The sequence below is a fragment of the Thermobia domestica genome, chromosome 13 (genome assembly GCF_964235325.1).
Source record: "Thermobia domestica chromosome 13, izTheDome1.hap1.1, whole genome shotgun sequence".
Lineage (NCBI taxonomy): Eukaryota > Metazoa > Arthropoda > Insecta > Zygentoma > Lepismatidae > Thermobia > Thermobia domestica.
This window is the reverse complement of record NC_137466.1, coordinates 76,524,778-76,540,582: the sequence shown is the minus strand read 5'-3', so window position 1 is coordinate 76,540,582 and position 15,805 is coordinate 76,524,778. Positions and strand designations below refer to the sequence as shown.

General features: G+C 40.1%; 2 protein-coding genes across 4 annotated transcripts in view; one reads left to right on the top strand and one right to left on the bottom strand.

Annotated features, from left to right (window-relative positions):
- LOC145668259 (uncharacterized) overlaps window positions 1-8,583 on the bottom strand; it is a 29,980-nt gene extending 21,397 nt beyond the window's left edge. The window contains exon 1 of one of the 2 annotated variants that reach the window (XM_081735953.1): window positions 8,492-8,583. In XM_081735953.1, coding sequence (XP_081592079.1) covers window positions 8,492-8,560 — 69 coding nt within the window. In that variant the 5' untranslated portion in view covers window positions 8,561-8,583. Of the gene's footprint in view, window positions 1-326; window positions 453-8,491 lie in introns of those variants that run through there. The other variant, XM_081735952.1, reaches the window with a different exon arrangement.
- The window catches only part of LOC145668260 (kelch repeat and BTB domain-containing protein 12-like), a 134,042-nt gene that overhangs the window by 27,593 nt on the left and 90,644 nt on the right, over window positions 1-15,805 (top strand). The gene's annotated exons all lie outside the window — the stretch shown is intronic.

The window sequence follows — 15,805 nt, the reverse complement described above, 5'->3', positions numbered from 1 at the left end:
TTGAAAGAAATATTAATAATACCTTAAATTATATCTGTCACTCAAAAAGCTGGGGGGGCCTAGCGCCCCCGGCCCCGGGCTAGATCCGCCACTGCTTGTAACGTAATAAAATGTAATACAAGTACTTGATTGATCAAATCTGGTTATCATACCGTGAACCACCACTCGTAAAACAACGAAAATACAGTTACCAACTACTATGTGGTCTTCACGTTGCTGTTAGTAACCACATATCTTTACTATTACTTATCGATATATAACATGCTCTGTCTCATAACATCTATAGCATCTGTCCAAGTTAAAATTCAGTTGTTTTACGTTTTTACCAGCCACAGAATATGAACCCAGTCCAATCCTACAATAGTCTCACTGTGAAAGGTGAAATTAAACTGCCTGGCATTCGAACCCATGTCAGGCATTTGCTTTAACGTCCGTTGCAGACTCTCGTGGCGGCTTGCGTGCATACCCATGGCTTTCAACTATGGTTTAATAATCAAATCAAGTGCCAAGACAAATACAAATAGCAAACACGCAAACTCTCCATATCAAGTTAACGCAGATGGGAGGGGAGGAATGTATACCTAAATTCCAAATTTATGTATCCAAAACGATGAAAACATGTTTTAATTTTGAAAATTATGTTTTCTAGACCAAATATGAACTAACCAGAGATTTCAAGGAACCAGTTCGTCATAAGCTAGAACCATCGCATATCACTAACTATTCAAAATTATATTACTAATTTCTAATATTTCAAACTACTAAGGCAAGGGAATGAGTTAATTTTTTGTGGAAGCTAATTTGAGCTCACTTTACTTTCATATATACATACCAATAAGCTGAAAGTTTCAAGAAGGCCTGAAGATGGTCAAAAAGGGTTCTCAAGCCCTCTCTCCTGGCCTACATCCTAGCTACGGACATGACCGTGTTATACTACTCTATGTGAAGATACGTTCCTCAACCAACATAGGACATTTTTTTCGATTACTTACGTAAAGAAAAAATATTTTATGCAACCTATATACACCTTTGAGTAATTTCAAAATGCTCCAAGATTTCAAATGACTTAATCCAACAGTCAATATTGTATGATATTTAAGTTATGAAATGAGAGCTCGGACCACGGTGGCTCAGTGGTAGTGTGATCACTTCTGACGTGAGGAATTACTCCCTGTTCAATCCTTGTTCCAAGGTTAAGTACCATAAACTCCGTCGGTCCAGACCTACTATGTAAGTGAACCGGTAAAAATGCACTTTAAACAGAACATTCATAGGAACCAATACTAAACCGAGCCCTGCGGGGTGTCTAACCCCGTTCGCTTGCTGTCACTCGCTCAGTTATATTTCCCTTAGTAAGTAACACTGGAGATCTTATATTTGCAGGATTGGGGGAGAAACTAAAAGATACCCAAAATCACTTGTTCTGCTCAAAGTGCACTCTTACCAGTGAACGAAAATTAAGCAAACCTAACCAAAATATATTTATACGTAATTATGCCAGTTTTTTTTTTCCTTTTTAATAGAAACACTGAATCGTAATAAAATAATCACCCTGACTACTAACTAATCTTGACTCGCTATCGCTCACTTGGCATTACTATGTGAATTGAATATTGAGCTTTGATGAAGAAAGTAACCATCCTGGGTACCAACCAGTGTTGGGCAAATTTCAATTGAATTAACAATTAACAATTAATCTGTAAATTTAATTGTTAATTGCAATTAACAATTGAAATAAGTAATGGTTAATTGTTAATTGCAGTTGGCCATTAAAAAAGGAAAATCAATTGCAATTGATCAATTGATTGAAAGTAATTGCAGTGGAAAGTAATTGCAATTGAATTCTGTAATTCAATTGCAATTGAAATTAATTGGCAATTGATTCAATTGCAATTGATTTCCACAGCAATTACTTTCAATTGATTGATCAATTGCAATTGATTTTCACTGATTAATTTTCAACACTGTAGTTCAGAGAGGGCGTGGGGCAATGAAAACTTTAGCCACGACCAATTGACTCACCACCCGTCGTGACCCACGACCCACCGTGACCCACTCTGACCCACCACCCACCATAAATCACTCTTACCCACTGTGACCCACAGACCCCCCAAAACCCATTGTCATCAACTCTGACCCATGATTCACGCCCTCTTCTCTACTGACTAAAGAGTTTAAACTTGTAATAAAACAAGCCTATAAAATAATCACTCATCGGAGTTTGAATTTCTACGATCAATCGCTCAAGCATCGCACTAATACAGTAACAGCGGATCTGACCTTTCTAATATAAATAAAATAGTTTGTTCGTGTGTCTGTGTGTCTATCTTTGTGCGGCCTGTGGACGGGACGAGTGGACCGAAAGTTTTCAAAATTTGGTCACGGGTAGCTTGGTCTAGGCCCCAGACCAAGACGAAGAGTTTTTTTTTTTAAATTCCTTACTATGACGTTTACCGGGACCGGCCTGGGGACCAGACAAGTCGACCGAGAGTTACCAAATTTTGGTCAAAGATACCTTGGTCCAGGTTTCACACCAAGGCAAAGCTTTTTCGAAAAAATTCGAACCAGGGGGTCTCAGGGGGGCGTTTACCGGGACATGTAAAAGTAGTAGAAAATGACCGATATCAGTGTCGATTTCATAGTTTTCGCGGTCGCTGAGATCAATGGTGAAACTCCGATCGCATTAACTTCCAAATTCACCGTATTCTGCTACGGGCCGTGGGTCAATGGGGGGGAGGGGGGGAAATACCGAAACGTACAAGTAATCCAAAATGACCGATATTAGTGTCAAATCCATAGTTTTCGCGGTTGCTGATATCAATGGTGACACTACCATTAGCGATGACTTTCAAATTCATCCACCGTTGTATGCGGGCCTTGGATCACCAGAGGGGGGAATTCCGAGACATGTAAAAAAATAATCGAAAATGACCGATATTAATGTCAAATTCATAATTTTCGGGGTAGCTGAGCTCATTGGTGAAACTCAAGACCGCGTTTACTTTCACATTTAGCCCCCATCAGATAAGAAACGGGGGCATTATGAAGGGGATCACGAGACATGTAAAAATAATCCACAATGACCGATGTCAATTCCGTAGTTTTCGCGGTGGCTGAGATTAATGGTGATACTTTCATTAGCGATGATTTTCAAATTTAGCCAGCATTGTATGCGGGCCGGGAGTCACCGGGGGTGGGGAATTGCGAGACATGTAAAACTAATGGAAAGTGACCGATATTAGTGTCAAATCCACAGTTTTAGCTGTCGCTGAGATGAATGGTGATACTTCCACAGGCGTTGACTTCCAAATACAGCCCCCATCGGCTGCAGACCAGAGGCATTGTTTTTTTCAAAATTGGAACCAGAGGATTATAGGGATTTTTACCGGCATATGTAAAAAGTAGTAGAAAAGGGCAGATGTTAGTGTCACATTCATAGTTTTCGTGGTATTAGTTGGGGGTTGGTGGGGGCCAGAGGAGATTGTTTCACAATACGAACCAAGGGGGTCTGAGGGGGTGTTCACCGGGACATGTAAAAGTAGTAGAATTTGTGTCGAATCCATATTTATCGGGGTTGCTCAGACGTATAGTGACACCCCCGATAGTGTTTATGTTCAAATTCAGCCCCATCGGCCTTCCCAATGAAAGCACATGTACGTTGTTGGATATATATTCACACAAAATATATCCAATGTTAGAAATGTTTCTTAATTGTTCTCCCGTTGTTCAATTTGTTTACATTGATATTTTATCTGATCCGTGCAAAGAACGGGTATAACAGCTAGTACGAAATGGTAAAGTGTTTGTTATGGACCAAATTACAATGAATTCAATTATATATAAATAGATAATTATTACAATTATAACTAATAAATATTTCCTTGTTGAATCATAGAGCTCCTCCGTGGCTAAGCGGTGAGCGTACGCGCCTTTGGCGTGGGAAACCCGGGTTCGATTCCCTGCGGGAGCTCATGTGGTTCGGATTCCACGTTAATCAGTAGGTCCATGTCTCATATAGCCTCGCTGCTGACCGGGACGTTAAACCCCAAAAGCAACTCAAAATCAAATCAACTTGTTGAATTATACATATTTTTCAGTGGAAAAATGAATACAATTTAAAAGTCCCAAATCAACGTAAAGTAGACCAACTTAAAGGAAAAATGTATAAAATTTTCCATATAATTAAGCTTACAAACTTAAAATTTCCATGTAATTAAGCTAAATTACCATTTTTGTGTCGTTTTGTGCGCCTATTTCCTCGTTTTCTGCGTCACCGGAAATGGGTCCTACAAATATGGCGGAACAAGTTAATGTTGTTCCGTCAGGAACGATTTCGAGGTTGTTTCCTTCACATCGTCTTGTGCGTGTTTTCTACCGTTTTGTAAGCCTATTTCCACGTTTTGTGAATCAATGGTAGTGGGTCAAAATGGGTATTCAATGTGGGAAGAAAACTGATCCACTCTCCCACCAGTATCGAATTTCAAGGTCGCTTTTTTCGCATTGTTAAGTGCATATTTATACCGTTTCTGCGCATACTTTCACGTTTTGTAGGCCAACGAAAGTGGGTCAAAGGTGACCTACAAATATGGACATATTCATTCCACTTTCAAGGTCCATTTTGACCCTCTTCCACTGATGCACAAAGCGACACAAATCATGTATAAAAAGTGTGAAGGAAACGACCTCATTTGATGGTGACGGAACAGCATTAAGTTATTCCGCTATACTTGTAGGCCATTTTGACCCATTTTTGTTGTCGCACTAAAGTGGAAATAGAAACACTAAAGTGGAAATAGGAGCACAAAACGGTACAAAGCAGGCACTATACGATGCGAAAGAAACGACCCCCCAAATTCGATAGTGGCGGAACAATGGCTCTAGTTTCTCGGACCATTTTGACGCATTTCTGGTGATGCTCAAAACGTGGAAGTAGGCGAACAGAACGGTACAAAATACACACTAAACGATGCGAAAGAACCAACCCCGAAATTCGATAGTGGCGGAATAGTGAGCCATTTAACTCCCACTTTAAAGGCCCGTTTAACTCACTTCCGGTGACCACAAGACGAGGAAGTAGGCACAGAAAACTTTTAAAAAAATAATCACTAAACGATGCGAAAGAAACGACCTAGAAATTCGATAGTGTCGGAACAATGGGTCATTTTGGTCACACTTTGGACGTCCATTTTCACACACTTCTGGTGACGCGCAAAACGTGGAAATAAGAGCACGAAACGGCACGAAACATTCACTACTCGACGCGAAAGGAAGGACCACGAAATTCGGTAGGTATAGTGGCGGAGCAGTGGGTCATTTTCGTCCCACCTTCGAGGCCCATTTTGACCGTCTTCCAGTGACGCACAAAACGTCGAAATAGACGTACAAAAGGGTACGCGATGTGAAATTAACAACCTCGAGATTTAATAGTGGCGGAACTCTCGGTCATTTTCGTCCCATCTTGGAAGCCCATTTTGACCCACTTTCGGTGACGCACTAAACGTGGAAATAAGGGCACGAAACGGCACGAAAATCCACTAGTCGATGCAAAAGGAAGGATATCGAAATTCAGTAGTGGCGAAACTCTTGGTCATTTTCATCCCACCTTCGAGCCCATTTTGACCATCTTCCAGTGACGTACAAAACGTCGAAATAGGCGCACAAAAGGGTACGCGATGTAAAATTAACAACCTCGAAATTCGATAGTGGCGGAACAGTGTGTCATTTTCGTCCTACCTTGGAAGCCCATTTTGACCCATTTCTGGTGACGCACGAAACGTGGAAATGGGGGAACGAAACAGCACGAAAATTCAGTAGTCGATGCGAAAGGAAGGATATCGAAATTCGGTAGTGGCGGAGCAGTGGGTCATTTTCGTCCCACCTTCGAGGCCCATTTTGACCGTCTTCCAGTGACGCACAAAACGTCGAAATAGACGTACAAAAGGGTACGCGATGTGAAATAAACGACCTCGAGATTTAATAGTAGCGGAACTCTTGATCGTTTTCGTCCCACCTTGGGGACTCATTTTAACCCACTTCCCACGACGTACAAAACGGAAGTAGACGCACAAAACGGCACAAAATGATGTGAAGGAAACAATCTCGAAATTCATTGGTGGCAGAAGAGCAATAACTTGTTCCGCCATATTTGTAGGCCCATTTTGACCCACTTCCGGTGATGCACAAAATGTGGGAATAGGCGCATAAAGCGACACAAAAGATGCAGAACAAAGTACCTTGAAATTCGTTGGTGGCGGAACAAGTTAATGACGCCGTGAGCACCAATATAAGTATATACTGTAGTTCTTACCAGTTGGCGCGGTGGGTCAGTGGTAGAGCGTTCACCTCCGGTGCTTGAGGTCCCTGGTTCGATCCAAGCTCGCGCAGTTTGTACTTTGTGGTGGACAAACACCGTGCTCGTGGATTTTCTCGGGGTTCTCCCGTTTCCTCCCACATTCTTCATTTCATTCATTTCCTATCATCACCGTCTCCTTTTGCCTATCCGGCATAAGCGTGAGACGTAAAACTAAAGATTTCTTATCATTTTTTGTAGTTCTTACCATCAAGGCTGAGAACTGCACGGTCCAATTTTTTAGCCAAAGTAGAAGCCCAACCGGAATAGTGATGTCAACCGACTCGGCTTGGTTCAACTGAGCGTACAGCTTGAGCTGGCTTGGTTGGGATTACCCATCGACTGGGCTCAATTGAGCCAATGGCTTGAACCGGCTCGGTAAAGACGAGTCATCGGCTCGGCTCGATTGGAGCCAATGACTCGAACCAGCTCCGTTGAAACGAGTCCATAGGCTGGGTTCGAGTCAGCTCAACTGAGCCGATGGCTCGAACGGGCTCGGTTGGGGTAAGCAATCAGCTCAATTCGGCTCGGCTCGTGTGAGCCATCGGCTGGAGCTGGCTCGGTTGGATGAGCTGTTGGCTCGGCTTACTTCTCGGTTCGGCTCGATAAGTGAATAAGCTGTGAGCGAGCCGCTTGAACTGTTGACAACCCTAAGCCCGGGTCGAGAAGTTTTGAACATGTTTGGCTGGAGTCCCATAACTTCTAACAAATTTTGGCTCGAGCCCGAATACTTGCTCCTCCTGAACTCAAACCAAGAACCTCGTGACCGATGTCCTTGCCTCCTGAAGATTTCTTGACGACCAAAATCGACAGTCAACTAATTTTTAGTATTCCGATACAAACCGCCTATATTCCATGTTTATACAGGTACACGGTGTTATAATGATAATTAATTATAGTAGTAGTAGTAGTATCATTGATTATTATATTGTCTATGTAGGATACTTGAAGATAGTAGTACTTGGAACTACACAAAGGATTTAGCTCGAATTGGCTCGACTCGACTGGAAACTCGATCCGAATTCGAGTCGAGTTGGGGGAAATTTTTCGAGCCGAGATCTCAAGTCGAGCTCAAAGATGTCTGCTTCGAGTCGAGTCGAGTTTTAAAGAAAACTCGCTCGAACTCGCTGGTGCCCATTCCTATTGTATGCATGACGGGCATATAGAGTTCTTTCGAGGGGGATAGAACCATAAACATAATATATTTTAAAAAATACTTAGTTTCCTATCTTTCTTCCCAGGGGGGGGAAGGGATGGTAGGTATCCAGCATTTCTTATAAGTACCTTATCTGAAATATGTAAAACAGTAACAAGTGGACAACACAATACACACACATCTTCTTATCTTCAGTTTTAATTGCTGATTTCAATTACAATTAACAATTACAATTAACAATTACAAGTTTCAATTGTCAATTGCAATTAACAATTAAATGTTTCAATTGCACCCTTTGCAATTGACAATTAACAATTAAAAGTTTCAATTGCCTGGTGACCAATTAACAATTAACAATTGACGAAAATTTAATTGCAAATTTTATGATTGAATTCAATTGCAATTGAAATTAATTGTCAATTACAAATTGAAATCAATTGCAATTGAAATCAATTGCAATTGATTTTCAGAGCAATTACTTTCAATTGATTGATCAATTGCAATTGATTTCAATTGATTTTGCCCAACACTGGTACCAACTCTCTTTACTTATATATGCGCACCAGCAATCTAGAACCTTCCCCGTAATTACTGTCAAAGTTGAAAAGCTATTGGGGCTTAACGGAATAAATAGGTCTACACTGTTCCCAAGTGCTTTGTGATGAACAAACACCGTGGCCCTTTTTTCCCCACAGAGTTCTCTCGTTTCCTCCCACTTTCGTTATTCCAACATAATCATTCATTTCATAATCAGTCTCCCTCAACCCCAGTGCATAATCGTGGGACATTAAACTTTAAAAAAAAGAAAAGAAAAGAAAGATTAACGTAGTCTACACAAACTGCTACTTCTATAAACATACCTTCATACATTTACGTAAATAAAAAACAAACGAGCTTACGGAATCTCGCAGCACTGAGGTGAAAGTAAAACAAAACTAATTGAAATGTAAAATAGTAGATCTTCTAGTGCAGGAAAACCAACCTACTTGAAATCCTAGGTGAGTGACCACGATCAAAAACGCTTCCACTCTCCTTCTTATACTAATTTTGCACATCAAATGTCAAGCCAAGACGAAGCTAAGTCACTTCTATGCTACTGAATTCTGGGTATTACAAAAATAATGACAACCCGCCCGCTAATGCCACCAATGAAAAGGATCCACCAGTTAGTAACCCCTACGGGCAATTTTACTATTGGGCAATGGAAATAAAAAAAAATGCTTTTTACGTCAAGCAACTGATAGCAGACACTGATATATTATTTGTTTTCCATGTTGTTTTTTAAACCTTTCAATACCCACGTATTTTTTCTGTAGTGGGACTGGGTTGTTAGTACACAAGATATACATGGAAAGATACAGCAGGCGGCGCGGTGTCTCATTGGTAGAGCGTTCACCTCCGGTGCTTGGGGTCCGTGGTTCGATCCCAGCTCGCGCCGTGTGGACTTTGTGGTGGACAAACACCGTGCTCGTGGGTTTTCTCGGGGTTCTCCCGTTTCCTCCCACTTTCTTCATTCCACCATTTCACTCATTTCTCATTATCACCGTCTCCTTTAGCCTAACCGGCATAACCGTGGGACGTTAAACTTAAAGATTTCATTTCACTTTCAAAGATACAGCACCGAGGCTACTAGGCTATATTAGACGTAGATCCGTAGCTTTCATTCAAACCACATTAGAGAGCACGGTGGCTCAGTGGTAGATCCTTGTCTCTGTGGCGTGAGGTCCCTTGTTCGATCCTCGACCAAGTAAGTTTGGGGTGGGCAACATCGTGTGCGTGGATTTTCTCGGGGTACTCCTTTCCCTCCAACATTCTCATTCCATCAATTCTTCCATAATCATTCACTTACTTTGATCATCGTCTCCCTTACCCTAGCGGACATAAGTATGGGACGTTAAACTGAAAGATTTCATTTCAATTCATTTCATTTCTCAAACCACAGTACCTACCATCGAGAATCAAACCTGTTCTGCATAGGCAGCGAAGTTCTAACTACTTGGCCACGAGGAATCCCATCAGGGGTGTCATTTAGAGAGGGCAGGGAGGGGCAATTGCGCCCCTGAGATTGAGATTTATATAGATTTTATCAATAGAATAGTATTAAATCAGTAAGAAAACGCAAAATTTTACTTATATCAAGAGGTCTTGCCCCCCCCCCCAAGCAAAATCTGAAATGACGCTCCTGAATCCCATCGATGTATGTTTGGTTTGGTCAACAACATATTTTCCTCCTTTACTTCTTTCTTTAGTGGTTGAATAATAATAATAATAATAATAATAATAATAATAATAATAATAATAATAATAATAATAATAATAATAATAATAATAATGAGTTTCTTCGTGGTTAAGCGGTTAGCGTACGCGCCTTTGGCATGAGAGACCCGGATTCGATTCTTGGCAGGAGTTCATGTGGTTCGAATTCCACGTTAATCAGTAGGTCCCGTCTCATATAGCCTCGCTGCTTAAAGGGACGTTAAACTCAAAATCAACTCAACTCAATAATAATAATAACATACATCCAGAAATGCTTTAGAGGTGGCTGCAAATCGGATGATTAATATGTATGCTTCATATACATAAAACAAAACGTAATAGACGACTAGTTAGCTTCCATGGGCACGTTGTATTACAGAAAGATCAGTATTATAAACGTAATTTGGAAGATGGTATAAATATAAAGAAGGCAACAATGTAATCCTGGTATCTTATGCGTTCATCACAGGGATGATACTGCATTGTAATATATATATAGAATATAGGAATAGTCTATAGTTGTTTTAAGACAACGGAGAACTCCAGTATGTGACGTAAAATAAAGTGATAAACAATTCCGCTTTTTTCGCCTGTGATCAGTACTCCAACTAAGATTTTTTTTAAAAAGAAAAAAAAAAGGTACATTGGAAGCTTGTACGGTGGCGTCAACTGCCGTGTCCCCGTACGAATCCTTCCATTTAACACAATGCTTCTTCACGACTGCCGGGTACTAAGAGTTGCTCGAGACAGTTGTTCTAAAGCTAACGGTGGCGGCGACTGTTTTAGAGGAAGCAACTACAGTTGCCCCGTACAAAAGCTCCAATTTAAGCAATACTTCACAAGCAGTGACATAACTCGGTGGTTGCGTGTTAAAAGGACATTAGAAGAACTAAAACACGTAAATGACGTAATCGAATTTTCCGAAGAAATAAAATAAATTTCGATGATTTTTTCCAAACCAAACTTTGACTTTCCGCTGAATAAAATGAAATGAAATGAAATCTTTAAGTTTAACGCCCCAGGGATATGCCGGTTAGGCTAAAGGAGACGGCAATAATGAGAAATGAGTGAAATGACGGAATGAAGAAAGTGGGAGGAAACGGGAGAACCCCCGAGAGAAACCAAGAGCACGGTGTTTGTCCACCACAAAGTCCACTCGACGCGAGCTGAGATCGAACCAGGGTCCCCAAGCACCGGAGGTGAACACTCTACCACTGAGCCACCGCCCCCACCCCCCGCTGAATAAAGTCGAAGTCACTACTTCAAAAATGAAATGAAATGAAATCTCTAAGTTTTACATCCCACGTTTATGCTGGCTAGGCTAAAGGAGACAGTGATGATGAGAGATGAGTGAAATGGTGGAATGAAGAAAGTGGGTGGAAACGGGAGAACCCCGAGAAAAAACATACACACGACATTTGTCCACCACAAAGCTCACTTGGCGCGAGTTGGGATCGAACCAAGGACCCCATGTGCCAGAGGTAAAGGCCTTACCACTAACCCATCATGGCTTCTATTAATAAAATTGCAAACTTTTTTTCATGTTATAAGTGTACAGCATACAGTACATATATACATTGTATTATTTATACCTTTTATAAACCATGAGTTGTAAGTAATGCCACGGACCGTCTAACGTCGTAAATATATTTCACGTGATTTACTTTTCTATATTGAAAGTATTTATCACGAAAACCTATCAACATAATATTTTCAGATTTGAAACGTCAAAAACTGGAATGTTACGCGCTTAAAAGTAGGTCAGATAAGCTAGTAAATTTGCATGCATAGTAAAACTAAGTAAAGTTGACTGATAATAATTTCCGCCCCATCACATTTGGTGCCTTAACTCTCTGTGCTACTCGCCTATTTTTTACAGTGTTTCACGAAACAAATCTTGGACCCGGTAGAGTTCTCACCTCTGACGCCTTGGGTCCATGGGTCGATTCCAGCTACTGTCAAGTGAGCTTTTGGTGGGCAAACACTGTGTGCGTGATTACTCTTAAGATTCTTCCGTTCCACCCCACTTTCTTTTTGCAACCATTATCACCTATCTCATCATCACCTTGGTGGATAATCGCAGGACGTTAAACAAAAAGCTTTATGTGAAAATATTCTAGCAAAAATGGCTAACAGTCTTTTAGACTACACGAAGACGATATTCGCGCTGAAAACGGTTTCTAAGCAAACATGTTATGAAGTTATGAGATTTACTCTATGTTATAGTAATTCTCCTCCGAGGAAGGGGCCGTCTAAAAAGAAATAAATAAACACAACATTTACTTTGTGCACCTTGAAATGTAGAAAAAGTTTATAAGCGCCAATGTTCAAAGAATTCTCAAAATTCAGATACGCCCATTCTTTCTTCTTAACTAACGGGTTAAAATAGGAAGAGTTGCAACCAGAAGTCACGTTAACATGTTAGTAATTTATTAAGCTTAAAGAGAGTTATACTAAAGTAATCGGTAATTAAAGGAATATTTAATTAATGTTATAGTTAACTATTGTACTTACTCAGGCTTTTGTTTCCTTCCTTTGTTCTTTTTAGCTGTAAACAAACCTAGTTCAGTAAATGACTCTTCTTCTTCTTCTTCTTCTTCACCAATTTAATGCCCGAGGCAACAAATATCGTTGGATAGTTAGTAAATATATGAAGCGTATAATAAATTAATAAGATCGTGTTACGTAGTAAAGTATTAAAAGTATAAAGTAGAAGATATAGAATGAAGGGTGTTACGACCTCCCACGCCGTGACACGATATGCATAAACCGACCCGCAAGAAAACGACAGTTGTTTTTGTTCAATGACGTCACTCATGATGAAAGAAAGAACTGTCCATGGGCGGTCAGAATCTCACATACAGATGGATGTATGAAATATATAGCTGACGTATATAATATACGTATACATATGTAATATACGGAAGTTTGTTCGATGTCAGACATCCTGCAGCAACATGATGTAATATCTAAGTGAGAAAAAGGCAGTAATTATGTAGTATATGGATAACGTATGCTCCATACAGATTTCCGTACTAAACGTAAGGATTCCATATATTTGCACAACATACCGCTGTCCGGATAACGGATTTTTCTCAGTGTATAAGAAACAAAAAATATCAAAAACGTAACATCTGTAAGCTTTTTTTTGACAAGTTTATAATATATTTCTGTAGTCAGTTTGTGATCCCTTGCTTGTTCTTCAAGTCCCTTGCAGAAGGCTGGCCCTTGGGAACCACTGGTTTAAAGTTTAAGGCGATGTAAAGTTGACCCTGATATATTGATTCTAGAGAAAAGCAAGGTTAACTTTACATTGTCTGGAACTATATCATGACTATATCGTTAACACGCATTTTTAGCCCAGGAGATCCAGAGTCGATTTCCGGCGTAATCCCATGTGGTTCGGATTCCACGTGAAGCAGTAGGTCCATATCTCATTTGGTGTTGAAAAGGATGCTAAAATCCAACGAAATATAATACAATTCACATTGTATGTTCCAGTTGGTATCCTTATATGGTTCATAAAGAATGTTAGCTAATAATGGCCATCTAGTTCAGTTCGGTGGGCATTTCTCGTGCAATTGAACCGATCATGCCTTATCAATAACGACACTACAACGCTATTTGCGGCAAAATACTTCTAAACCAGACCTATTTTTGGATGCAAATAAAGACGAATTGGAGCGTGTAATGTAAAGTTAATCTTAGAAACATTTTTGTACATGGGAAAAGTAACAAGGCCAAGACGTTTTCTATTTTATACCATCAATTGAGTGGAACCCAAGTTCTGTACGTAAATTTGAAATCAAAAGAAGGTGTTGCATAACAAAAGTGCACGATTTCTGCAAAAGCCAGTGTATTCACTGTGAGCACCATCAGCTAATATTGTTTCTGTGATTTAATAAAAATGTTGAAATTGCTATTCATGTCATCATCATCATCATCATAGGTATTCTGCCTTTATTGGCAGGTCACTTGTCGCAGCTGAGAAGCTTCCATGCTCCACGGTCCTCCGCTAACTTCTTCGTCTTCGCGTATGATCTTTCTGTTTTTATATCATCCATTAATTGTAGTCTCCTTCGCCCCCTCCCTCTCTTTCCCGACACCTTACCCTCTAGGACGTCCCTCATGATACAATCTCTTTTTAGGCAATGTCCCAACCAGTTTCTCTTCCTCTTCCTAATAATATCTAAAAGTGTTCTTTTCTCACCCACCATTTCTAACACTCTCTCATTCGTTTTGCGCTCGACCCAACTAATTCTTTCCATTCTTCTCCACACCCACATTTCGAAGGCTTCCAGTCGATTTTCATCACCTTTACGTAATGTCCACGTTTCCGCCTCATACAGTACAACACTCCACACGACGCATTTTATGAGTCTTTTTCTCAACTCTTTCTTCAAGTTCCCACAAAACAGACTTTTCTTCTTCTTAAAGGCTTCTTTCGCCATTCCTATCCTTGCTTTTATTTCACGTTCGCACTTTATGTTATTACTAAGTATACTACCCAGATATCGAAAACTATCCACTTGTTCTACTTTCTCCCTTCCTACTTTTATATTTGACACAGACCCCTTCGTTCCAATCACCATGGCTTTTGTCTTTCTAACATTTATTTTCATCCCATATTCTTCAAAGCCCCTTCTCATTTTTTCTAACATTTTATTGATTTTCTTTTCAGATTCTGCAACAAGCGCCATATCATCTGCAAATCTTATGCATCTAATCATTCTACCTCCTACCGAAATACCATCATCATCATGTAAACTCTTTTTCACTATCTCTTCTATATAGACATTAAATAGTGTTGGCGAGAGGCAGCATCCTTGTCGAACTCCCCTTCCAATTGCACTCTCTTCCGTCAGTTCTTCCCTTATCCTAACACTTACTTGTTGGTTCATGTATAAGTTTCTTATAAATCTTCTATCTTTCCATTCTAACCCTATCTTCCTTAGAACTCCCAACAACAATTCCCAATTCACGCGGTCAAAAGCCTTTTCTAGATCAATAAATATAACATACACCTCTTTTCCTTTTTCTATAAATCTTTCACCGATCGCCCTTAATAATCCAATTGCATCTCTTGTGCCCTTGCCTCTTCTGAACCCGAACTGCTCCTCCTCAACTTCTTTATTTGTTCTTTCATATAACCTTCTGTTCAGTATTCGGAGCAGAATTTTAGCTGCATGAGATATGAGACTAATAGTTCTATAATCCTCACATCTCTTTGGGTTCGATTTCTTAGCCATCGGTATCATGATCGTTTTCAGAAAGTCTTTTGGCCATTCTCCTGTTTCATATATTTCGTTGCATAGTCGGAACAATTCTTTCTTTCCCTTGTCTCCTATATTTTTAATGAATTCGATTGGTATGTTATCTATTCCGGTTGCCTTCCCGTTCCTAATCTCGGATATAGCCTTTTCAAACTCATCCCTAAGAATACTAAATCCTTTATCATCCTCGCCTACTTCATTTTCTACTTCAACATTTAGGCTACACGGTCTATCCCTACTCTCATATAAGTCTTCAATGTATTCTTTCCACCTTACTATGACCTCATTTCTCTCGCTGACTACCTTCCCATTCTTATTTTCTACTGCCATCATAATACCCCCTTGTTTCCTCCGAAATCCCATAGATTTCACCTCCTTGTACATTTCCTCATATTTCCCAACTCTTTCTAATTCTTCTATGTCCTCGCATTTTCCTTTGTAAAACTCTTCCCTCGCTCTGTCTGTTTTTCTTCGTAATTCATTATTTAACTTTATGCACATCTTTCTGCCCTCTTCTGTATCAACCTGTTTCCACATCTTCCTCTCCCTCATTTTCTGTAACATCTGTTCTGTAACCCATGGTTTCTTAGCAGTTTTGTGTTCGCGGTAACCTACTGCTTCTTCTGCGGCTTGCTGTAAGCAACGTTTAATATGTTCCCACCGTGCGTTACTACCTGCACCTATTCTTTCCTCGTTTGAACATTTTTCTTCGAATTTTCTAACGAAAAGATTTCTTATTTCCTCGTTTTTCAACTTCTCAGTATTCAACAC